The 26927-nt window shown below is 36.5% G+C and overlaps 2 protein-coding genes across 4 annotated transcripts; both read right to left on the bottom strand.

Moving 5' to 3' along the window:
- Window positions 1-4425: 4425 nt before the first annotated feature.
- On the bottom strand, window positions 4426-9510 carry LOC122296299. Its single transcript, XM_043105876.1, has 9 exons — window positions 9150-9510; window positions 8830-9014; window positions 8160-8341; window positions 7760-8044; window positions 7624-7682; window positions 7484-7520; window positions 7303-7374; window positions 5429-5747; window positions 4426-4970 (listed from the first exon to the last, which is right to left on the bottom strand). Exons 1-9 carry the CDS (start codon window positions 9259-9261, stop codon window positions 4599-4601), a joined length of 1623 nt encoding a protein of 540 aa, XP_042961810.1. The 5' UTR covers window positions 9262-9510; the 3' UTR covers window positions 4426-4598.
- Window positions 9511-15074: 5564 nt separating this feature from the next.
- On the bottom strand, window positions 15075-17021 carry LOC122297377 (protein RGF1 INDUCIBLE TRANSCRIPTION FACTOR 1-like). 3 transcript variants are annotated; one of them, XM_043107415.1, is made up of 5 exons: window positions 16622-17021; window positions 16335-16505; window positions 16227-16259; window positions 16017-16157; window positions 15075-15658 (listed from the first exon to the last, which is right to left on the bottom strand). In XM_043107415.1, the coding sequence occupies exons 1-5, from the start codon at window positions 16622-16624 to the stop codon at window positions 15290-15292; spliced, it is 717 nt and encodes a 238-aa protein (XP_042963349.1). In that variant the 5' UTR covers window positions 16625-17021; the 3' UTR covers window positions 15075-15289. The 3 variants fall into 3 exon arrangements, with proteins under 3 accessions (XP_042963349.1, XP_042963347.1, XP_042963348.1); XM_043107413.1 differs by having other exon boundaries at window positions 16227-16505; XM_043107414.1 differs by lacking the exon at window positions 16227-16259 and having other exon boundaries at window positions 16260-16505; window positions 16622-17007.
- Between the last annotated feature and the right edge of the window lie 9906 nt (window positions 17022-26927).

The following is a 26927-nucleotide window of genomic DNA, read 5'->3' as shown; positions in this document are numbered from 1 at the left end:
CAGTTTCTGAACTTCACAAAAAGTCAAAGAAGGAGCTAAAAGTGCAGAAATGGCTGTCTGCAACCTCTGCTAGCTATAATATTTATTATGTTAGAAAGCTAACCATCTTAACATGTTGTGATGCCTATATCAATCGTGGGTTTCTCCCACCTTGCAGGAGCATTCCCGATATTAAATTTTTATGTCGCTTGCAACATTAATATATAAGAGATTCTAGTACTTAAATTGGTTGAGCTAACACCTGCAATTTTGCCTTTTTTTTTCCTCAAGTTCCTAGCTACCAACCAAGCAATAAAAAAGAAATTACGTTTGAACCTATCGATTAGGTATCTATCATATATACATCGATGCAAATAACATTAATTTACAAATATTCCTCCAAGATTAGGTATCTATCATATATACATCGATGCAAATAACATTAATTTACAAATATTCCTCCAAAACAAAAACTAAGTTCTTCTGACTAATATCTATTTAATATAATGAAGCTATGATGATCACGATCAAGAAACTGCAACCCCATGAGGAGCACGATTGTTATTCATCAAGCAAAACCTGCTAGGCTTTGGCTGGAAATTCCTTCTCCTCTGGAGATCATGGCTGGAGGGGTTGATTATATGGAGGAGTAAGGCTCTCAATGATGAATTTGCTTTTGCAATCACAGCCACCTCCCACCGACTAGGCGAAGAAACACGTCGACTGGCTGCAGCCCTGTGGGGATGACAGCTCCGGTGAAAACTGCACCGGAATGAGCCTGGATGCGTGGTGGGTGCACACAAGCATGTCCTGGTTGTGGCCTGTGATGTCCTAATCGGTTGTGGAGCTACATGTTTTGAGGCCATGGAATGGTTCAACTCCTAGGAATCTGGTGTGAATGTGGACTTCTCTCTCTCTCTCTCTCTCTCTCTCTCTCTCTCTCTCTCTCTTTTTGTGTGGCAAATTTGTGGGAGGAATAGAATTGTGGCCGGACATTTTATACCTTCTTTTGGTTCGTAATTCCCTTAATGACCTTTCTTCCATAGCTGTACATAGACTTAATATTAATTGGGCAAAATCGGTCTATATATGACTCGATGTGAACGATTACCAAAGTTTATATTTTTTTGGAGTGTTTATGCGAAATTGCCTGGAAAACTCCAAGTTCTGTTTTTTATAGGATTAATTTCTCGTATTATATATATGTATGGGGAGGAAAGGACTCCAGAAAATTGGCATTGTGGTCCAAATGACATTGACATGTACACCAACTTAACAAGGAAGGTTCTCTCTTGCTGTCTATCAAAGAAATCTTAGCCACAACGAACGCTGGGGATGCGTTTTAGGCAGGTACGATCTGTCAAATATCAAAACCCCATTTGGGATGCAACATACAAAACAGAATATACCGGACAAGATGTATAATATGTCATAAATAGTAATACGCGTGCGTGAGATTACCTGAAAATTTACGTGTTTGTAATATTCCCTGTGTTTCTCAACCAGGCCATTAATTGGTCCTTGTTCAAGAGTGCACTAATTCTATAGACAATCGCCAAGGATACCAGAAAGGCCGGTAATGGGGCGGTTTTCTTTGTGGGGTGGGTCTTATATTTATAGGGATAACAGGCGGCCGGTTTGAAATTTGAACTGAAATGAGATCAATTCAATTTAATTTAATATTTAAATATTTAATTTTTAAATTATTAAATTCATCTAAATTTAAAATTTTTTTACACGTAAATCTATAATATTTTTTCAATTTAACACCTGACACGTGAGATTTACAATCTCTTTTAAATTCTTATAAATATATTTAAATTTATCTTAATATTTAAACATATTTTAGGTGAGTTTTATAAAACTTAATCTATCATCTCAATTTAACTCAACATCTAATCTAGTTGGGCTTAGATAGTTCATCAATAAAAGTTAAAACTAAAAGGCAGGAGGAAGAAAAGTGAGAATTAGTACAGGAATAAAGTTAGGGGGCTACCAATTTTTTTTTTCCCTTATTATTATGAATTTTTTATTTTTTTAAAAAATATTTAAAAATATTAAAAAATGATGTATGAAAAAATAATTTTTTGTTCCAATAGAAGCCCCAGCTGTAGCTCTATAAGCGTCCTTAATACAGGGGTGGGGTACGTACTGGTCTTGTACTAATCACGATGAATATTAAGCGCATGCATGCACGTGTAGCTAGCTAGTAGGGACTGGTATTTATTTATAATACAGAGAGAGAGAGTAGGTACGTACTGTGTCATACAATCGTAGGAAACAAGATGTATAAATGAAATATGACTGATACAATCGTAAACTTATAAATATCACGTAATCGTTTTAAAAAAAATAAAATTTATAATTAAAAAATTAATTTTTTTATATAAATCTTATATTAATTTATTTTTTTAAAATGAATACACGTCGTTGATATAATTATGACTGTAAATATCATTTTCTATTATCAATATTCATGATGATTATGATATTGTGTAAAAGTACTATACATATCAGGTCCCATAATATGAACACACGCTATATGACCATTATCAGATTTTAGTCATAGACAGAAAGTCAAATTTAAGATATGGCCGGTTGCTTAATTTCCAGTCACTGACCAGGTGCCTAATTTTCAAAAGATTGAGATATATATTGACCTATTCTGGGTTAGAGTTGGAGTGTACAGTGCTCTCGCTTAACCTTGATCTGAGATCTCTATGATTTCAATTAATGCAGTAAAGTCAGCATGATTTTTTATTCATTTTTTAATTATTGGGCAAAGAAACCTGCAAGTTGCATGTCCTTCTGATGGATGACGACAATGAAAGCTTACCAGCCTTGACATTTTGGTTGTAGACACATACACATATATATATACTTGACACTTGTTCATGCCTTAATGGTTTTACAGCCTCACATATAAAACTACTAATATAGAGTTCAAAGTTCAATCTCAGCGACTCGATCCTTCAAGTGTTTATCTCCACAATCATGGGTCCTCTGATCAATATAACTATCATCTATCATGCACAGTACGATTTCCCTTAGATCGATCCTACTCTTTTTATTTTTTTAAATTCTTCATTGATGTTGATTGATGGTAAGATATACATGTTACAATGAGAAAAATGATTATTGATGGATTTTTTGTTTTCTTTTTAATGCTTCTCATCATCTATTTTTTTATTATTTTATAATGTAATATTAAATGATTAAAAATTATTTATTATGTTTTATTTGTAAACTTATCATATAGTCATGAGATGATAAGAATATGATAAAAAAAAAGAGAAATGATATTTATAATTGTAATTGTGCAAGCGACGTGCAGTCGCTTTGAAAAAAATGAATTAATATGAAACTTACATGAAAAAAAAACTAACTTTTCAATCGTGGACCCCACTCTTTTTTTAAACGATTGTGCAGCGTTTACAATTCTACGACTTTATGTAACATTGCTCTAAAAAAAATAATGATGAATAAATTTTTTTACTTTTTCAGATAACTCGATCTAATGCTAAAATCGTAGATTGCAGATCTTGAAGTTGGTCAAGGATGGGAACTCAAGGTGCATTTGATCTTATCAATGAATATTTGATCGATTCCGAGTCATTTTCACATGGAAGCCTTCAGATATGGCTTTGTAATAAATAAAATATTAGGCGTTTGCATGTACGTACGTGTGGTCTAAATTCATTAATTAATGCTACCTATGTACTTGACCCAATGTTGATGCTCTGAAATGTTCTGGGATCTATGAAGCTTTTGCCCGAAAGCCTAAGCAATTTATTCTCTTAAAAGATGCGTAGGTAGCAATCCATGATTACTTCCAACTTTGCTTAAACGAGCCAGCCAGCCAGCCGGCCTGCAAGCAACGCAACCTGATAACCAAGATCATATAGTCTGGTCCCCCTTACGTTAAGATATTTTTTGTTGCTTCAATCGAAAGATTAACAAGATCGATCAGTTTATCTATTATGATCTCTATGCACAAGATTTCATTTCCATATCCCAAATGAAGAATCAACTCCTAGATTCACAATATTCACCTTGATTTCAAACACAGCCAGCAAGCATTATATGCAATGAATGCGCCGATTCTTGCTTCTCGTACAAGGAAAACTCACAGGAACTCATCTAAGCACGTCTGAAATTCGGATTGTGCATAAAAAGAAAGTTGCAATATTCAGATTGTTCTAATATTATCGGTAGTTGGGACACTAGAAAATGTAATTTCTGCTAGTACAACCAAATAAATACCATTGAGTGCAACGACATCTGCTTCAAGTTTATTACAAGAGTTGCAACAGAGACGTGAAGCATCAAATTGATGTGTGGGAGAGGTTAAATTTTCTGAGGTTGAAACTTAGAAGAGATGCTTTCTTGTGTTTGAAGCGTCAAAAGCTGGTCTAAAGAGACCAATTCTCCTGGAAGCGGCTACTATTAAACATCAATGGTAAAGTGCCATTTAGGAACAAATACTACAGCGCACACTCATCAAACCTAAGGATCACTAGCATAATGTACAAAACTTTTACAGAATCGCTCATTAACTTTTTCACAAATACCAACTCGAATAGAACTTTTTCGCCTAAAAGAGATACACTAGGATATCTCTATGTGGCCTTGTCTTCTACGTCCAAGGATCTTGGCATGTGCCGTTTAGTATATACACGATGGCGTCGCTCTCTTGCATAAATAACCCAGAAGACCAACGAGAGCATTACAGCAGCAGATACCATCACCAACCCAACATAGATCCATTCACTATGTCTTCGCAGACCAGGGCAATGATCGTTACCGATTGCTGTGAATGTTTCTCGTACAAAAGTGCAGTCTTGCAAACCAACCAAGAATGGAGCGTAACGGTACAAGCCATAACTCACATTTACAGAAGCTGCCATCTGATTGTAGTAGGTTGGGGTCACCCGGCCAGGCGTGGTACAACTACCGGATGCTGAAACTTGACAGATATATTTCTTCCACGCCTGCTTGAAACAAATATTGAAAGTATCATTCACTTTCAATAGGCAAACAAGTGTTATGTGTAAAGACAAGTAGATAAGCTTCTGCCATGAGAGAGCAGCAGCGAGACTTTCACAAGAAAATTATTATTTTTTATCGGTAAGGAAATTCCCACAAATTTTATCTATTAGTTTCCAAGTCCTTATATAAACACTCCAATTCATTCTCTAATCCCAAGCTGCCAAAAGTTTCCGTTGACAATTATTATAGTGGATTGTAGCCAATAAATATGTGCATTTAAATGGAAATCCAATCCATATGGTATTTCTAATGAGAAATTATGTACCATAAGAAACTATTAAGGAAAATTACCATAAATGACAACTTAGGCAAAAACCGGGGCATGAAACAGGGTTTATTGTACAGGCATTCAATAAAAATCCTTTTATAAAAAATAATTCAAATACTTCCGTTATCTTACCTCTGTAGCATTGTTCAACTGCACCTCACCAGCAGCACATTGCCGATCTGTGAGATCAGCATGAAATGGGTTGCAAAGAACAGGCATCAATGGACCAGATTGATTGAAATCTAAGGGCCCAAATGGGTTTTTATTGTTTGAGATATTGTTGATCATCGTGTCAACCACAATGACAAGCTGGTAGGTGACATTTTTGGATTGTAATAGAGTTTCTTGGGCAGTTGCATTGTCCACGCATGGAAGTATATCATCTAAAGCTGTATGTGCAGTGGGGTTCTGGACCCACTCATCCATTGCGACACATGTATCTGCAGCCACACTAATGCATTTACAAAAAGAAGTTAGATCTAGAGATTAAACGTGCAACATGGAGCAGTTGCAAAAGAGTTGTGAGATATGGTAAATAGTGCCATAACCAATCCATCAGCTAATTGATTGAGCTGTGATTAGTGTTGATCTTTGGATACATTTCAGATTACTTGATGGACTAAATAGCACAAAGTTAGCGATAAGTAAGCTAGCCTTTGAACTCTGGACACTCAAGAAATCAATAAACAATGGAGAAGTTGGCAACTCAATTAGCTGGAGAAAACAGCTAAAAAAAATAAAAACAGCCGAACTAATTTTATGATAAAAGGTTAAACTTAAAATCACAACTTTCCAATTCTCATACAACCAGGTCTTGCTTTTCAAAATAGGTTCTTTTGGCATGGATTTTTAATGCTTTTCTAAAATATCTTGATGTTTTTGCTTCCTAAACTTCACTAGCTTAATATTTCAATAAAAATTGTAAGGATAGTTACAGTCAAAACAGCTCGTTAAAGGGAGGGGGTGGAGATGAGAAAAAAGCAGTCATTCTTGGGTCTATCAATTACATTGTAACACAATCGAAGGTATTTTACAGAATACTGTGCACATTAACATATACTAAAGTTTGGACATCCAACATTACAATCAACAAAATACCATACTCGTATAAGCTATTCTTATAGAATTCAAAAGGGATGGATCATCAGGATGTCAGAGTGTCTGTGTGATCCCCCATGTGATAAAGATAAGGGTAGGTGGTGAATAGAATCCTATATTATTTGGGAAGGAGAAGTTCTTGCTCTTTACAAGGTTCCAATGAGACTCCAATTGTAAAGGCCCAATGGTGTCATATGGCATATCACAGTCAGAGGATTGACAAATGAGTCAAAATGGAAGTTTCAGGACTGCCTTTTAGGCATTGACAGGTATAACTAAAAATTGAGCCACGATTACATGTTCGGAGCCCCATACAAAAAATTTAACGGCCATTGACACCTCTATGAACCAACTGCAACACCAGTTGCCATTCAGAGTGGCTACTTATAACTCACAGCATTTGAGTTTAAATAAACAGAAAAAAATGCACTGGGTAAGGCATAACAACTCTGAAAATCTCAGTGCATGAAGGTGAACTGCCTATTTGTGCATATTATTTGAAAATTTTAAACACAATTAAGGCCAGCAATGTGTTTGTATGCATGAGAAGACATGTCAGTCACAGGAAAGAAAACTGAGCCAAAAAAGAAATGTGGAACATTTTGCTTGTTTATGTCTCAATTTATTGTTAAGGCAATTCCATATTTGTTGCTAAATTATAGACAGCTCAATGGAAAAAAATGTACACGATTGCCATTTTCTTGCTGAATGGAAACTGGAATGTCTGGTCCCATTTGTTTGTGAAAAGAAGTATTAAAAAGAGAGAAAGAATAAAGAAATGTCCCATTGTTGGTTCATAAAATCCAAACATCATCTTAACATATTACAAACCAGTACATTGATGAGGCAGCATAGATAAGAAAAATAAAATAATGGATAGAAAACAACCGCAGCCAAGCAGAACTTACTTATGGAGCAGGAGAAAAACGCCACACAAAATGAATGTGCCAGTAACAAGAATCCACCCAATTATCACCAAGCTGTAGGCATCACACGGAAGTGCTCATTGACAAGAACAAGATGACTTGAACAGAACTGCTTCCAAAATTATAAATTAACATGAAAAATTTTAATGTTGCTATTACTTACAAGTATACCAGAGGTTGCATCCCGAAAATGGAAAATACTGCGACAAGTAGGCACAAATACAGTAGTAAAAAAAAAGACAATTATTATAAGTCAAAAATTGCAAATAGTCTGCCTACAGTCCAATAGAACAAAAGACTTACCAAATCCGATAAATGCCAAAAAGAGCATAACAGCAGCAATAATAATAAGATCTCGTCTTCTGCAGAGCAAAGCAACAGATAAATGTTAACCAAAATCATTTCAAGCACCAGAAAAAGTTGATGAGATTATACTTACACACTATCCAGGAGATCTTGTATATCCTTCGAATTATCTGAAGTCTTTTGAGAAAGAGTGGAAGCAGAAGAGTTTATCTTTGTCCTAATATCATCGATGTTCTTCTTGGCATCTGATGGCAGAAATATTGAATCCACCGTAATTCCCTTGGCTGCATCAAGATAACCTGACACATTCTTGAGGTTTTCGGAAACAGTATCGGCTTGATTCACAACATATTCAAGTGTGTAGGTTGTACTGCTGTGAAACTTCCCCTGACCAATGTACAGAACTATGCATCCAGCTCTGTAATTGGACAAGAAAACATTGTGGGAGTTAGAAAAGACTAATTTCAACAATTATATAATGGAGCATATGAGTTTAATGAGGGTGCTTTATAGAGGGAATACAAGAGATGTACATTGCTGAAAGGGTGAAGAGGATGAGAAAAATAAGGGAAAGAGCATATGCGACTCGAGAATAGCCAAAACGCTCCCTTCGACAACAGCAATGGCGGAGACAGATGATGAACAAGGTTAGCCCAAAAAGCACAAACCAAACGACAGCAACGACAAAGAATGGCGCTGCAGTTAAACCCACAGACTGCATTATCAGAGTTAAAAAAACAAAGTTAATTGAACAATCTAATGACCAGAAGATCAATACAGGATTTGAGATAAGAATCCACAATAGTATAAACAAATTCCAAGCAATACCGCTAATACAATACTTTTAACACAGTATAAAATGGGCAAAGGTCAGAAACAGAGTTCATAAAAAATAATAGAAATTCAAAGCATATAAGGACCCAAATGAGACGTAGGCCATTATTGATTCTAAAACGACAATATCAATGATAGGAAAAAAAAAAAAAAAAGAATCCAATATGCACTGAAGAGAAAATTAAAATAGAGATTCATAACCTACAGAAAGAAAACCAAAACCCATATAAGAATATAAAGTCTAACACTTGTTCCCGAAAAGAAAAAACGGATGAAATTATGGAATAGTAATTCAAGGAAATAAAAAAACCCAGATAACAAAAAATATATATATATAAGATTATATATATAAGATTAAAAAAAACTCACAGCCCAATAGTGTCCATTACTGATATTCCAGCCACCAGTGTAACGCTTAAACTCATCAAGAGGGTCCTTCCTGTGCGTCCTCGTCTCGGCCAATATCAGAGAAGAGTTCCCTGCACCCACCTCCGCAACAGACCTCCTTGTGCTCCATTGCACCGCCCCGGTATATTCTTTCTCAATAAAAACCTCTATAACATCCAAAACCACACACACAAGAAAAAAAGTCACCTTTATGAAACAGATTGTTGAAAAAAAAAAAAAAAACCAGAGTTTCAGCAAACGGAAAATGGAGATAATAGCGAAGCAAACTCATTAGTCATTACCTCGACTACGAAGCGTATGGTGGACCCTAGAGCTTCCGAAGGCTAAAGAGATGTAGAGGAAGACGGACAAAGAAAAAAGGAAAAACGATGGGCCAGATCTCAAGCATAACATTGTCGGTTCGCTTCCCTTTGTTTCCACTATCTGACGCTGGAAACTCTGGTTTTTCAGATAAGAGATGGAGAGATGGAGAGAGAGCCTGTGTGTGTGAGTGATATCACATCTTAATAGCTTATATATTCGGCACAACCCACAATGCTCGGGAAATGGACCCGATCATTACCATACAAATGAAGAAGGGTACCAACGCGGTGAAGGTTTGTCCATATTGTTTTGTAAAAAACCTTCTGGTGCTTCTGTGGAGGAGAAGATTTTCCCTTCAGGAAAAATCTCGAATATTTCTTTTTTATACAACAATATAATATAATATATTCTCTTCCAAGGAACATTAACTAATTTAAAAAATATGAGTTTATTTAAAAAATTTAATAAATAATGAGTGCATTTCTGTAATACAAAAAAGAGTATTAATAATATAGCTTGATAACGTATAATTCGATTTTTAAAATAAAAAATTTGGAATCGAAACTTCATACTCTCTTGTATTAAAAAATAATAATATTAGTATAGTATATGGCCTATAACTTGATATGGCATATAACTTGTTTTTTAAAGAGTAATACTACGTACAGTCGTGGAATTATAAATGTCGCGCAATTGTTTTTATATGAGTCCCATATTAATTCATTTTTTTCAAAACGACTGCATGCTGCTTGCACAACTATGACTGCAAATATCATTTCTCTTCTTTAAATAAAAAATTTGAATTCGAAACTCTTTTACCTCTTTAATAAATAAAAACAGTATGAATATATGTAGAAGTAATTACAATATTGTGTTGTGATCATAAGATGAAAAATATATAGCTTTAATATTAAGAAAGGTGAATTAATTAATAAATGGTTTCCCGTCCACTGGTCATTTTATGGTTTCATGAAATGAAAAGAAATGCCAAGAAAGTTATGTTCTAATTAATCGTAACGGATAAAATCATAATAACTTTTGCAAATAAAAAAAGCAGTCCTCTCATTTTCTCTCTTCAATCACGGGACTGTCAAACTTCATGAGGCATATAAAAGAGGTCTTCAATTCCATCAATATGTACGGATAGTGAAAAATAAATAAAATATTATTAAAAAAATATTTTTATATTATTTTTATTTTAAGAATTAAAAAAATTAAATTATTTTTATATTTTATTTAAAAATTTAAAAAAATTATAATGATTAGATGAAATGAGACGAAAAAACAAATCGAGATGTTTATTTGAGACTATGCTCATATATATTTTTAAATTATTTCACTGTTATTTATTATTATTTAATATTTATTATTTTTTACTATTATTTTTATTATTATTAATAAATATTACGAGATATTCTTCACATCTAAAATATTATTTTATGATTTGAAAGAAGGGCCCCATCTTTTAAAGATAGCCGTTTGCTTGATTAAGCTCCAATGCCTAGTTTACAAGGATAAAGATGGCCATAAATAATGCAAATAAGTCAACATAGATAGAGGATGGACCACCTAAAATTCAAAGCTCGTAATGTTTGAGTTATGAAAAAAAATGCATGCACTAAGTTTAGTTGGTGTGTTTCATATTCAAACAAGGAAACGATAATAATGATTCATTATGAAATATCTTGCTATTTAAGTTTTACTTTTATGGCCTGATTTAGAACGGACAAAGATGAATGCTTTTGCTTCTTGTCCATATGTAATTTGTTGAGAATCAGGAGAAAAGCACATAAGAAAAAAGGGTAAAAAATAAGAAAACAAGACAAAAGATAAAAATAACTGTTATAGATATGTAGAGATTATATAAAATAAATTTATAAATTAATATAATTTTATAGAATTTATTAAATTTATTTTATAATAAAAACACGTATCACGTCAAATCTCTTGATTGACATGACTAAAATATTGCAAAAACGTGCCTAGCTAGCAGACTATCATTCCTGTATGACAAGAATAATATTATATGTAATTGTGGAGTATGCAAACGTCCTGCAATTGATTTAAAAAAGAGTAGAGTTTACGATTAAAAAATTATTTTTTTTTTTTTACGTGAGTCTCTTATTAATTCATTTTCTTTTAAAGAGATTACATACCGCTTGTACAATCACGACTGTAAATATCATTTATAACGTGAAAAATATATATTGTTCGTTTGAGGTGTCTTGAGTTGTCAATCATTCTGAGACTGTGATGCAGTCGGCCAGCCTGCGTTCCCCGATCATTTCCAATACTCTATCGCCTCTATTTCGTGTCCATTGAATACTGGTGTTTGTGTTTTCTTGGATTTCTTGTACTGTGATTTTGTAAAATCATGCTAGCTACATGTTCATAGTCAAAGATTAAAAACATTATGGGTTTTGAAATTTAACAAAAAATAAGAACAGATTACGTTCTGGACATACACATGATCAATGGGATGATAAACCTGTTTATGTCTACATCGAGTGATCCGCTAAAAACCTTGTCATGTCTGGCATTTGGCTGGTTATCTTTTTCTTTCCTTGTGTCATGTTCTCATGAATAAGCAAAGTCTTTGCGTAAAGACATTATCATAAAAATCTTAGAACAATAGCAAATGGTTGAGAAATATCTTATAATCACAGCAATGGATGTTTCAGCCAATCCAATCCAGCCAAGTTTTATTAATTTTTTTTGCAAATTAAGTGGGATAGTTCCACCTGGTTCAGATTTAATTATATTGTAGCAAGAAACACGTAATCAAGCTACACACGTATTGGGAATTGGTGATTATGTTCATTGACCAGCTTGGTTTATCATCGTTTCCTTTTGTTGCACATGGCTTAGTAGGTCTGAAGAATTGAACTTTCTTAGATCTTGGTGTTGTGAAATTGTATTAAAACTTTTAATTTATTCATACTGATATTAATAATAGAGGAGCTTTAAAAGGGTTTTGAAAAAGTGTGGTTTTCCTCTCCTTCTTGTTTCCAGCCAAGAAAATGCATCATGGCCAATCAAGTGGGCCATTGAGGAGCCGGTTGGCACTGTTTCTACCGCACAATTTAGTCGGTAGCTTATCTACTTAAAATCAACAGCATTTGACACCTTGCAGACGCATTGGCCTTTTGTCAACAGTGCTTTGGACATATCAGTGTTTGTCTGTTCTATTTATCAAAGTGCTGAGTTTTAAAAGGAATAAAAAAAAAAAAAAAATTGCAGGAGATTAACGGAGAATCCGTGTAAAGGAGCACCATTTCCCGGAAAGTGCACAATTATACCAAAACATAAAAGAAAAAGGAGAAGCGTTTGCTTTGAGCCTTTAAGGCTTTTGGGGTCTGATACAATATGCTGATCACGATGGTGTCTTAACTGTTTGACTTTTTATTTTTTATTTAGGAATAGCACTTGTATGAATGCTTAGTTTAAGTTCTATATCGATTGTTTAGTAAAAACAGAGCATATATGATGTCAATGCAGTAAGAAAAAGAACCTGCTAACCACACAGACAAAAAAGAGTGGTGAAGATTCGCATAAAAAAAAGAAGCAACTACCACAATTAAGAGATATAGTAGGCCCCCTTAAGAGAACAAAGCACAAATCTCAAGTGAGATGATCCCTTTATGTATTGTGATTTGATTTTTCTGGGGGCCAGCCAGATTATTTGGTGCTGCATTCTCTCCATTACAGGAAGGACATGTTCTTGATTTACATAAAGGAGTTCTTTCTTCTCTTCATGATGCGTTGGTTTCAAGTTTGATAGTGATGGTCATGATCCCATATTACTGTATACCCAAGAAAAGAAAGAAATGGGTACAAACAAAGTGAAAGAATCATCATTGATGATTAGGCTTCATATCTCAGCAGTCTAATGAAATTTTTTGGGTTTAGGATTCTGATGAAATTCATATTAATCTTAGTTGAACAATCAGTAATCATGAGGATGAAGTAATTTAGTTGTCATTAATCTGCAAGTGATTCAAAATTCTGGTTAGTGAAAGAGAAATGAGTTTTGATGAACAATTCTGAAACAAGGGTTAATTGGCTATTACCCATTTCTAATAATTGGAGGAAATAGACTCAACTGACTAATCAATTACAAAAGAAATTGGAGCAGTACCTGACTAATTTTTCAAAGGCTAATTAGTAGTGACAGAAGCAGTGTTGGGAAATTCAGTGCATCAAGTTGCTGTCAAAACACACTGAAACGAACTTGAAAAAGTTTTCATTTATGTAATTATTCATTGTCTTTTTTTGATCTTTTATAAGATGTAAACCAGTGCATCTAAACTTTTACAAGTCAATTAAGATCAGTTTCTTATAAGAATTACAAAAGAATATCAAGTGATCAGATCAGAATCCTAGCAGCATGCTTGCAATTGCAAATCAAGGACTCTGGAAATCCAACCAAGCCAAGCCCATGGCTATAGCCATGGACATAAAATAAGCCCACATTCAGATTTCAAGTAAACCAGCCTACATGGCCTCCTGATCTAGAAGGACAGAGTTTCAACCCAAACATCCTACCAATATTAATAGCCCAAATGGCAAATACGAAAAGTAATCATGTCTTAGATAATATCAGTCCAAAACGAGTGTTTCGGCTTTTGATTCGGAGTTAAGATCGTGCTTATGGATCGCAAAGGTCGATTCCTCTGCTTCTTCTTAAAAAGAAAAGAAAATGCTAACCAGAAAATCAATAAATAAATAGAAAAAGGATAGATCTTAGCTAGATGTCAACCAAATTTGAGATAACAACTGTATCCTAGTAAGAAAATAGAGCAAGAAAATGTGAGAAGCTTTCTTCTCAGATGTACTTCTTAAGAAGTTTTCTGAAGATAACTTTTTTCGTAGTAAGCTTTTCAATCATTCTTCCTCATCATGATCATGAGGTTGAGGCTATAGAAATCTGACTTGCAACCAGTCATATTTATTTTCGGCTCAAGAAAATTAAAATTTTCCTATTAAAGTTAGGCCAACTATATAAATAAGTTCCAAAACAGAAATGGAAAATTGAACTTACCCCCACATGCATCATCTATTATTTTGCAATATAACTTCGAAACTATCAAAGCTATCACTACCCTCAATTTAAAACATAGTTTCAATTTGCAGCACTCTCGATCGTTATCATGATTTGACTGTTGAGTTGCTGAAAATTAGATCAATGACATTATAAGATGCTCTTAATGGAGAGGATCACAAAGATCAGTCATTGTTTGGGGATGAAGTATAATTCCCAGTATGAAAAAAGAAGCTGGAAGATCCAAGCTCCAAGGGCAATATTCATAAATGATATATATCATAGGTGCCTTCATTTTCATCCTACTGAGGTCTGACCGGTCAAACCGCCAGTTTTCAAAACTCTCTATAGGTTATATACAAGATCGATCTCTTCCTCCGGTATCCCTTTCTCTCCCTTCAAGAAGAATGGTGCTATGGCAGTCAAAGTCAAAGGAAACATCATGAGAAGGCCGTGACAAAGATTACAGGGTTTAGCAATATTTACATTAATTAATATATCTCAGTTTCAGTGTGGTCAATATGATAAACACACGCAGGGAAATTCACGTGTGCCCTCTACATACTTGTATGTTAATTTGGCGTACGTGTAGAAAATGCCTCGCACTCAGCTCGTGTGTGTATGTATATATGAATATATATATATATATATATTGTGTGTGTATGTATATGTATATAAAGTATAAACTTGCGGAAATGAATCTGGTAGCTAGCCAGCTAGCTAGGCTTATAACTAGTCTAGTGTGGGACAGGAAGACAAGTACAACTCTAAATTCACGACCCTCATGAATTAATAATAATTAATGTTATTCATATATATATATATACACGAAGAAACCATAGGAAATGTAGAAACCCATATGTACTTGGAATTGGGAATCACGTGATACCATTAATTAAGACGAAACCCCCCGACCAAGTGATTATATTAACTTCAACTTTCCGAGAGAGAGAGAGATCTGAGTGAGAGAGAAGAATATGATGAAGAAGCAAGCTGCTAATGCTAGCTAGGATTCAGTCAAAGCTATCAAAACCGAAAATATTAATGTAGTGATAATTAATAAGAAGTTTGTTTTGTCTAACATAAAGGAGATCTATGAGGGATGCCCTTTCTTCTACTGATGCTGGTAGCCATGTCCTCGTGATCAGAAACCCTATTAATGGCAGATCTTACACACAGATATAGCCCACTTCTTTTCTTCCTGACAATTTGGGTAGTCATGCAATATGCCACATTGTTCTCTGACCCTGATGACCCAGAAGAGGAGCTCATCATCTGCTCTTCACAGTCTACGATTGTAGAATGAGGCGTACTACTCTCATTAGTCATCTCCTGATCCTCTCCTGTCATGTCTTGCGGCATCAACAAGTCTGGACTTAGTTGTAAAGTGTTGCATGATCTTAGGTATGGAGAGATGTCCTTGTGGTGTTTCAGCACATAATCCACCTACATCATTCAGAATTCAAAACTAAATTTACATCTAATACTAATTTTCACTAACAGAACTTAATTTCTTGGAACTTAATTATGACATTTCTAGTACATATCGAATTATACATTATATATGATCGTGTGCATGCATGATCCGATCTCATCAGTTTAGTTTTGTATGGATCAATCTTTGAATAGCATATAATTCTATAACTGAGCATCTGATCATGTTTATATCATATCCAGTACTGCATGCACTAACGTTTGTGTGTGTGTGTGTGTGTATAAATATATAATCGCTTTATATGTATCAGAAATCATGAAAAACTCCAAATAATCTAGGAGCCAATATATATCACAGACGGATCATTACCTTGCACCCTAGAGAGCAATGGATGAAGGGTTCTTGGAGGCTTCTGTCGCAAGAAGTGCAATAGTTTCCGGATCCCTTAAATTGCCTGTTTTGAGGTCTCTTCTTGATAAACACCACTTTGGCACTATTGATCGTATAAGCCTGTTGAAGATTCAGTCAAATTATCAAAACATATTAGAGATTATAATTATAAAGAACAGAAGAACTAACCTTGTTTATTAATTTGTGTACGTACGTACTAACCTGAACATTAGAGCAGTCTATGAGCTTCTGAAGATCTTCAAGCCGAACAACATCATGATAAACATACCGACGAACCTGAAGAAGCCGATGGAATCGGTGTGATGGTAAACAATGGGGGCAAATGCTTGTACAGCAATCCAAGCAGCAAATATTTTTCTCATTCTTCTTTGCTGTTTCATGGTAGGAGCATCCAACAAAAAATTTTTGCGTGTAGAGGGCTTCCAACCATGCAGGCTTCGGAATTCCCTATTAGTAGACCATCATAAAAAAATCAAAACACAAAATTTTGTGTGTGTATGAGCCATAAAAGTACATAATTAAGATCTTTGTTTGAGAGAGAGAGAGAGAGAGAGAGAGCATACCATGATCACATAAACACTTCAGAGTGGACAGACCCCCTTTGGCTTTGAGCTTTTATCAAAGTATAGTGGTGTAAATCAGAAGAGAGGAAGAGAGAGAGACTAGGGCATGGAGATAAGAGTATTTATGGAGGTTCACAAGGGAGGAAAGGGATATATTTATTCCTTGGAGAGATACACACAATATTTTATCAATCTTGTGGCGGGGGCGTTGTCATATGAGAGAGCAATAAATAAAGGAAGCTATGAGGGGAACGTGGGCGCTGTTCCCGTGTCTCCCATTGTTTATATAACCTTTTCAAACCATTTTCTTTTTATAATCTCCTAGTCTGGAGAGCTCTAATGCTAAACTATCGAAGCTCTCCTTGAAGGAGATGCCCTATACCATTTTTTTTACTACCTCCCTTTCTAATATTAATTTAATTCGTGAAAGTTTTAAAGCAACTTGCATTTGGACTTCGAAATTAGGAACAATACATGATGCTGTAGATATATGTTGTTAACCTACCATGAGCCAAGTTATATAACATGATGAACGATCCGCTTGATTGTCACAGCTTCATGCCGTTTTTTAGTTAGTTCTCATGATCTTCAGACGTTTCATATATTGAAAGCTGCAAAGTGTGGATGGAATCAAGCTACTTTTACCAGCCACTTGTTTTTTTTTTCTTTATTTATTTTTTTGAAGTCCCACTTGCTTAATGTTAGTAATTAGTCCCCCCAAGTTAATAAAACACGTACAACTTAAAGAAGAAGGGTCTTTTACCACTAAAAAAGTTGTTCTTTTCTCAGAAAATTAATTACCGTTCGCTAGATCTCGTCTTTCTGCATGCACATTGCTTACATGTATGTACTTTCAAGCATATTATTTCTAAAAGTAATTTTTTCTATGACTTCAGAGCGAAGTAATAAGAGAACATGATGTCGAGCAAGAGAATGGCATTTATGAGATGCAGGATGACTGGTACCTGATTTGACAATACGTATCTTACTTATATATATATATATATATATATGGAGAGAGAGAGAGAGAGAGAGATATATAATACAAGGCATGTAGGACTTTAATTGCATACATGTATCTCATATATGAAGCAGTAGTAATCATGCATGTTAGCTTAGAAATAAGCTGTAGACATACGATTAGATGAATGATTTCATAGTAAGATGTATATGAATTAACAAGGGAAAAAAATAAAGAATTTATTATAATCCAGCAAGAGCTATAAGAAGAGATAACATGCAAGTTGCTGGGGGCAGGATACCTCACGTACTGAGATATGAGTGCGAGCCAGCATTTATTTTATGTGATGATATGTCAAAAAGATCAATATTTATAAGCTTTTGTTTTGGGTCTAATTTCTTAGCTAACTAGGTTGGGTGTCCCTAGGAAACACTCCCCTACTTAATTCATGCCCTTTGCGGGGCTCGATCATTTGGTACTGCAAATGCCATTGCCATGGTGCCTGGTTCTGTATGTCCTTTGTCCTAGAAACCAAACCAGCTAAATTACAATGTACGTACGTTCAACAGTAAATATATGTTCTTTTCTAAATATATGTTCTTTTCTTTTCCTCCTTTTTTGATTTCTCAGCAACCAAATACTCTTCAAAGATATGATATATATTTATATGAAAGCTAACTAAAGCCTGCATATATTATGGTGTGCTCGCTGTTTAAGAAGAGAGTCAAAAATGGTGAAATGCCGGGCATCGGGTCAGAATCACCAATGATCAGGTATCACCTAAACACTAACATGAATACATGACGATAAGAAAGCCACAACAGATACATATAAGAGGAAAACCGGTTTTTGGGGAATCAAACATGGCAACATATACAACCAACCACTCCACTAAGGAGATCAAGCTGTTGCCTAATTCACAATAATGTGGTCTTGTCCCAAACATTTGACAGACAAAAACAACTCATTAAGCACTAGTTACCAGAATTAATGACCTGATACCAATTATGGGGGTTTTAATTATTTAGTGCAAATTTTGAGGATGACCTCGCTTCTTGAGCCTCCATTCTCTAACTAAGCTCTACTCCCTAACCTTATTGGGGTTTGTAGTGTGTCCAAGATATATATTATGTTTGCATCATTGATTCCATTCATACCCTTTTACTCTGCCATCCAATATGCACCTACGGTTCTTACATACAGGACGTCAATCATCAAAGTATACAAATCACATGTTTTGGTAAAATTATAGAGTCTTACCAAAAGCACAGAGAATAGAGTTACTTCTGATCTGGGAAAATGATGATCACCTGATATATGTGTTTAGATGAGGAATTTGGATTCGAGTTAATACATATACACACACACACACAACTCGATCAAGTGATTGCTAGTTTGTATTATATAATATATGGTCGGTCGACTTCTAATTTAACCATCATCTTAAATTTCGCGCCTACCACTTGTTTCCAGAGTTTAAGTTAATGAGATGAAGTAAATTTAATTGTTTCGATTATAATCTAAGATCATGCATGAATGCGGGAAGGAGGAAATTTATCCCATATGACAAGAAGAAGGAGAAAAAGAAGACGGTTCCTTCGGTGACATGAAAAGAAAGGAAACTATACAGTTCGTGGAAACAAAACAAAGAACAAGAGGTAGCCAAACCCACGTTCCATGAAAAGCAGAATGGGATTATTCAAAGCAAGAACCTCACGTGCAAGCTGGATCGATCCTTTCAAGAAATATTATACAAAGCAAGAAACTTGTACGACAGCCCTAAAGCTGAGGCTGGTGTACAGACTGACCAAATATATATTCCTCTTTTAAACTCGTTAAGTACTTGAAGTGGTTGTCTTTCGCTTGGCGGTCAAAGGTCAAAGATCCTGACGATCGAGCACAGACAAGGTGTTGGAGCTAGGGGGTGCTTTAGGTTTAGAAGAACAAACAGAGGGTGTGGGGCTAGCCGCACGAGGGGATCCATCTGCCTCTGGTGCATCAGACTCTGAGAGAGCCTCACACTCTTTTAAAGCCAAATGAAACCCAACTTTGTCGGTTTTAGAAAGGTTGTTTTATGTCCAATAAAAGGAAAAGGAAAAAAGAAAAGGGTATAGCAACAATTACATCAATGAACGCCCTCAATTTTGAGGGCTATATATGTCACGTGGACGGCCTTTCTCCCACACAAAAGGCCGGGGATAAAATCAAGGTCCAACATCTAATATGCACGACCACATGTCTTGACTATATAACTAGATTATATTATACAAGAATCAGTTGTAACTTCATGGTCTGCCTATGATTAGCACAAAAAAATGAATCCCAATTTTCCAATCCGCCCTCTGGTTTCCTTATGTATAAGAAAGAGCATTGTACCGGTTTTATCAACTCTGATCTATCCAATCCAACTCTCACCATATGTATACTTGGTTTCCATCTCTGACTCAAAGCTACACAAAAGTTCTGCGTTGTGCAGATCTTCATTTTACTGCAAGCAAAATGGCAAGAAAAGATATCCACCTCTACTTAGAAAGGAACACTCCCATCTCTTAGACACTCTTCTTACCATTGTTCCACTATTTCTCCATATTTGCATATTTAAAGGGAAAAAAACACTCTGACACACTATACTCGATACAATCACATTATAATGGCCGGTATAAGGTCAGACATATTATAAACCCAGATACTAAATTACTGTACTTTTTACAGGTTGTGGTCACTTTACGTCTTCACCATATCATGACCCTTTCAGGCCTGCTTATTTGAAAAGTATCAATCAGAGGAAATACATAATAGAAGAAATCAACAGAGGAACAAGATGAAGCTAGGTATGGAAAAAGGAGATTTCCATACATCAAAGTTAGTTTGAGGCTTTAAAAGTTTGCTCAGAGTAGTTTGTAAGACCACATGACGTGCACAAGTCCTTGATCTCTTCCTCCTGTCAAGTAGTGATAGTTCTGCCGAATCCTCTACACCTCATATCTATTTTTTAAAAAGAAAAAAGATGCTGCAAGAGCCAATCTTGATGGCATATAAGAGGAATGAATAAAGAAAAAGAAAAAACCCAACAAAAGATTTTAAGATCCTATGACCACATGAACAGTTTTGTGATAGATCCAACCATAGACAGACTCTACCTAAGACAGACACCACCTGAGACCAGGAATAGTCTCTGACCAAAAAGTGAACTTTAGGTCTTGTTGGCAATTATAAGAAAGATGAAAACAGGAATATGAAAATGTTGGGAGCTGTTTTGATACAGAGACGATTCTAAATAAAGGAAGGACGAAATTTAACGTGGTTCGACAATTGCCTACGTCTACAGATGCTGTAATTTCACTATGAAAATAATTTTTACAGAAATATTTTCTCTGCTCACCTACTCTCTTCCTATTTTCTTTCTCTCTTCCACACTCTGTTTGGACTCTCTGCTGCGCACACTATCTGCACCTTTAAGCTCTCCTATTCATAGGAGAGCAGATCACTACGTTGCAGCAATTTGCTGCATGATTCTTGGAGAGAGGTGCCTAATGAGCCAAAATAGTAAACGGTGAGCCATGCACCGTTTGCTTCTTTGTCTCCATCTGCAACAATCTCCCACTTGGAGACAAATGAGTTTACATATCTTCATAGCAACTTCAAGTCATGCCTTTAAGTACGAAATCCAACTGAAGCTATACACAGCTTCAGTTTGTCAGCAGTAACTACTTTTGTGAACATGTCTGCTGGATTCTCTGTTCCTCGAATCTTCTCAAGTATCAGCTGTCCATTATCGAGAAGAGATCGGATAAAATGGTATCGCAACTGTATGTGTTTTGTTCTGGAATGAAAGGCTGGATTCTTTGCAAGAAAAATAGCACTCTGACTATCACTGTGCAGAATGCCTTTTTCATTCTTCTTTCCTAATTCCTCCAAGAATGACTGCAACGAAACCATTTCCTTCCCTGCTTCAGTTATAGCAATGTATTCCGCTTCTGTGGTTGAGAGAGCAACAATCTTCTATAACTTAGAAGCCCACGATACAGCTGTATCACCCAGCGTATACACAAATCCAGTAGTACTTTTTCTGCTGTCAACGTCACCTGCTAAATCAGCATCTACATATCCCTATAGTTTTAAACCTGCTTTTGTAAAGCATAGTGACGTATCTGAAGAGCCTTGTAGATATCTTAAAATCCACTTGACTGCTTCCCAATGCTGCTTTCCTGGATTACTCATGTACCTGCTCACAGCTCCCACTGCTTGTGCAATATCTGGCCTTGTACAGACCATGGCGTACATAAGACTACCAATAGCAGATGCATAGGGTATTCTGTCCATGCATTCTTGCTCTTCCTCCGTCTTTGGCGACTGATCCTTAGTTAGTCGAAAGTGACTAGCTAAGGGTGTGCTCACTGGTTTCGCCTTGTCCATGTTAAACCTTCTAAGCACCTTCTTTACATACTCCTCCTGGGAGAGCTTGAGAGTATCATTAGACCTGTCTCTAATAATTCTCATACCAAGGATTTGTTTTGCAGCACCCAAATCCTTCATCTCAAACCGCTTTGACAACTGCTTCTTCAGTTCATTGATTTCCTCGATGCTCGACCCTGCAACGAGCATATCATCTACATATAACAGTAGGATAATATAAGAGTTGTCAAAGTTCTTCATATAGCAACAATGGTCGGCCTGCAGTCTTGTAAATCCATTACTGCACATGAAGTTGTCAAACTTCCGGTACCATTGTCGTGGAGCTTGTTTTAGGCCATAAAAGCTCTTCTTCAGTTTGCAAACTAGATTCTCTTTTCCCTTCACTGAGAATCCTTGTGGCTGGTGCATATAGATGTCTTCTTCTAAATCATCATGAAGGAATGCAGTATTCACATCTAACTGCTCAAGATGTAGATTCTCTGCAGCCACAATTGCCAACACTAGCCTGATCGTTGTCAATTTACAACTGGAGAGAAAATGTCTGTGTAGTCGACACCTTCCTTTTGTTGAAACCCCTTCACGACCATTCTGGCTTTGTAGCGCTTGCTACCATTGTGTTCTTTTTTAATTTTGTACACTCATTTATTGTGCAAAGCCTTCTTGCCTTTTGGAAGCTTAGTTAGCTCCCATGTCTGATTTGACATCAGTGACTCTATCTCATCTTGCATGGCTTTCTCCCACTTGATCGAATCTTCAATTCGTAGAGCTTCATCATAACTTTCCGGTTCACCACTATCTGTTAGCAAGATGTAGTATAGAGATGGTGAGAACCGCTGTGGTGGCCTGATTGTCCTTGAAGATCTTCGAGTAGCAGTGAGTGGTGTACGTTGTTCGATCTGCGTATCATCACTTTCTTGATCCTCGTTCTGATCAGTGTTGACTCGAGTAACATCAAAATCAACAACCTCAGGTTTCTTTGGCTGTTCCTCAGATTCAGCTTGTGACTTAGCTTTGTACAGAATCTGCTCATTAAATATCACATTTCTACTTCTGATGATTTTGCGATTTTTATCATCCCAAAATCGATAGCCAAATTCTTCATCACCATAACCGATGAAAAAACATTTTCTAGATTTGGCTTCTAACTTGTTACGATCAGTAGAATCTATGTGAACATATGATAAACAGCAAAAAACTTTCAAATGGGAAATATTTACCTTCTTGCCGCTCCAGACTTCTTCTGGTAGATCGAACTTTAAGGGAACTGAAGGTTCCCGATTAATCAAATAGGCTGCAGTGTTAATTGCATCAACCTAAAAACATTCAGGCAATCCTGAATTCAGCCTCATGCTTCTGGCACGTTCGTTGAGAGTTCTGTTCATGCGTTCAGCTACGCCATTCTGCTGCGGTGTCCCGAGAATAGTCTTCTGAAATCTAATCCCATTTACAGCACAGAATTCTTTGAACCCTCCGTCGATGTACTCTCCTCCATTGTCTGACCTCAGGCATTTTAACTTCAAGCCTGTTTCATTTTCAACCATGGCTCTCCACTTTTTGAAAGTATCAAATGTGTCAGATTTATTTTTCAAAAAATAAACCCATACTTTCCTGCTTGAGTCATCAATAAAGGAAACATAGTACCGCGATCCTCCAAGAGAAGCGACTGGGGATGGCCCCCACAAATCTGTGTGCACCAACTCCAACTTTGTAGATTTTGGAGTTCTACCATTTTTTAGGAAACTAACCTTTTTCTGTTTTCCAAAAATGCAACCTTCACACATGTCGAAATCAGTTGATTCCAACTTTGGTAACTTCCCCTTGGAAAATAGTACTTTTATTCCTTTCTCACTCATGTGACCAAGCCTTTGATGCCATAGGTTGGCATTTGCATCAGCAATTGCAATAGTATCTCTAATGCTTGAAGTCATATATAGAGTACCTGTTTTTGTGCCTCGAGCTACTACCATAGCTCCTTTTGTTATCTTCCACGTGCCACCGGTAAATAGTATCGAATGCCCATCAGCATCAAGTTGTCTTACAGAAATCAAGTTCCTCATGAGGTTGGGAACATGTCGCACCTTCTGTAGCAACCATGCACTTCCATTGGGCAGATTGATTGGTACATCTCCCATGCCTTCGATTTCCAACGCTTCACCATCTGCTAAGTACACCTTCCCGAAATCACCAGTGACATAATTCTGCATGATTTCTCGGTGTGCTGTAGTGTGGAACGAGGCTCCTGAATCTAACACCCAAGATTCAATTTGGTTGTCGACTGAAAGGAGTAAGGCATCTTGGAGATCTTCTGTTGTGGCATTAACAGAGTCATGCTCATTCTTCTTCTTAGCTTCCTTACAATTATTTTTGAAGTTGTCAATCTTGCCACAATTTCAGCACTGTACTTGTTTTCCGGACCTAGATTTACTTCTGCCTCTTCGGGACTTCGATCTGCCCCGATTTGAACTTCTACTAGTTCTTCTACCTTTCGTCTCGAGGTTTAAGGCAGAATTGGAAGTTGATGCTTCTCCTGTATCTCTTCTGCGAACTTCCTCACTAAGAATATGGTCTCGGATATCTTGATACTTCATCTTTGTTTTGCCATAAGAATTGCTGACAGTTGTTCTCATGGCCTCCCAGCTCTTTGGCAATTGAGCTAGAGCAATCAGTGCACGTACTTTATCATCAAATTCAATCCCCACTGAAGCTAATTGATTGATGATGGTGTTGAACTCATTCAGATGCTGAATAACTGGAGTTCCTTCTGTCATTCTCAAGTAGAATAGCTTGTACATCAAATGCACTTTGTTATTGACTGATGGCTGCTCGTACATGTCCGATAGAGCTTTCATCAAATCCGCCGTGGTCTTCTCTTTTCCCACATTGTGTGCAATTGATCTTGACAGTGTTAGTCGAATGACTCCCAACACTTGTCTATCAAGGAAACTCCAATCTTCATTGCTCATGTCATCTGGCTTTCTTCCTAGGAGTGGAAGATGTAGTTTCTTCTTATAGAGATAATCCTTTATCTGCATTCTCCAGTAGGCTAATTCTATACCGTCAAATTTCTCAATACCAACACCTTTAGCTTCTTCTCCAGCCATAACTTTACAAATGAGTTCAAATTCAAACAGACAAAGATTACCGTTGCGTCCGAAACACTCGAATTAGCTGGAAACGAGTCCGGAATGATCCAAATAGTTTGTCAGCACTATTTGATCGTCGCGATGGAACTTCAACTGGCGTGATCTAGCCCAAAGTGATCTGCAACACGTGGATGGTTCAGATCCAAAGTACTGATGTCGAATCTCAAAATTTTGACTGTACGGATGAGTCCGGAATGATCCAAATAGTTGGAAAGCACTATTTGATCGTCGAAATCGGACTCCGAATGGCTTAGATCTAGCCAAAAACAGATCTGAAAAAATGGACGGTTCTAATCTGTCTGGCGCGTGAGATACACGCGCTACACAGTGCGCATGGGCAAGCGCGTGGCGCGCGAGATACACACGCTACAGTACTGTGCGCGTGGGGGAGAGTGAGGCGCTTGTATCACACGCGCCGAACCTCTCTAGGGCGCGTGGGGGCGCGTGTCCCTCATGCGTCTTCAACCTCTGGAGCGCGTGGGGGCGCGCACGCGTCTTCAACCTCCAGAGGGCGTGCGGCGATTGGGTTGCAGCAGATGCACGCGCCGATCTTCTAGGGGCGCGTGTAGCCTCTTCCGACCTCCGTTTTCGATTCTGTTTGCGGCAACGGATTCGTCTCGACGCGAGGAACACCATGGAGTTGTCAAAAATTGATTTTGAACAACTTGAATTTTCAGACAGCTCGAACCAGTGCTCTGATACCAGTTGTTGGGAGCTGTTCTGACACAGAGACGATTCTAAATAAAGGAGGGACGAAATTTAACGTGGTTCGGCAATTGCCTACGTCCACAGATTCTGTAATTTCACTATGAAAATAATTTTTACAGAAATATTTTCTCTGCTCACCCACTCTCTTCCTCTTTTCTTTCTCTCTTCCACACTCTGTCTGGACTCTCTGCTGCGCACACTATCTGCACCCTTAAGCTCTCCTATTTATAGGAGGGCAGATCACTACGTTGCATCAATTTGCTGCATGATTCTTGGAGAGAGGTGCCTAACAATACAAAAGAGCAAACGGTGCCTAATGAGCCAAAATAGTAAATGGTGAGCCATGCACCGCTTGCTTCTTTGTCTCCATCTGCAATAGAAAATGTATTATGGTGCTCAGTCTCGTGATTCTCCATGGGACAAAAAACTAAGAACATTGTTGGGTTGAGATGATCATATAGGAGATGAACAAATTCCATACCTCATAAATATAATTTCTAGCTTTTAGTGGAATTATAAGGAAATTTTAGGAACAACAGCCCAATAAGTACACAAAAGTGACTGGACATAGAATTTTTGAAATCAATATTTTGCAGTAAAGTGGGATTCCAATTATTTAGATGAACAGTCTTTGAAGAAACTCAACCTGCTCCTGATATGGATGGAACATTTCACCATTGCAGCGAATGTAGCACATTCCATTCCAGATAATATATTGATATCACCCAGATAGATGGGATTTCTAGGCTCTATTACTCATCAGACTCAAAAAAAAAGGTTATACCGACAAAAATGCTATTTATCATCCTTTTAACCATCATCACCTCACGTGGCATCAAATGATTGATGGATAATTGAACAATTATTTAGTTAAAAGGATGATAAATAGCATTTCTCTTGCACAAAACAAGTATTAACTCCTGAAATTGTGAAGTAGATGAACTCTAGTACAGCATAAATGTGGTTCCTACAAAGAATCCACCACTTCACAATATAAGAGTGATTTGACAACCTGACAAGAATATGCATTTGAAAACTCATTAATTAATATAAGTCGAAAATTAGTGACAGCTCCATG

Source organism: Carya illinoinensis, chromosome 15 (assembly GCF_018687715.1).
Source record: "Carya illinoinensis cultivar Pawnee chromosome 15, C.illinoinensisPawnee_v1, whole genome shotgun sequence".
Classification (NCBI taxonomy): Eukaryota; Viridiplantae; Streptophyta; class Magnoliopsida; order Fagales; family Juglandaceae; genus Carya; species Carya illinoinensis.
This window is presented reverse-complemented; position numbering and strand designations above follow the sequence as displayed.

Excerpts from the sequence above, each read along its gene's own strand:
- LOC122297377 (XM_043107413.1), bottom strand. Across the intron at positions 16,158-16,226 it reads TACACAAATTAATAAACAAG|GCTTATACGATCAATAGTGC; the intron begins GTTAGTTCTTCT and ends AATCTTCAACAG. Across the intron at positions 15,659-16,016 it reads ATTGCTCTCTAGGGTGCAAG|GTGGATTATGTGCTGAAACA; the intron begins GTAATGATCCGT and ends TGAATGATGTAG.
- LOC122296299 (XM_043105876.1), bottom strand. The coding sequence starts at position 9,261 with ATGTTATGCTTGAGATCTGGCCCATCGTTTTTCCTTTTTTCTTTGTCC. Across the intron at positions 8,342-8,829 it reads GTAATGGACACTATTGGGCT|TCTGTGGGTTTAACTGCAGC; the intron begins GTGAGTTTTTTT and ends CTGATAATGCAG. Across the intron at positions 7,683-7,759 it reads CAAGATCTCCTGGATAGTGT|AAGACGAGATCTTATTATTA; the intron begins GTAAGTATAATC and ends TTTGCTCTGCAG.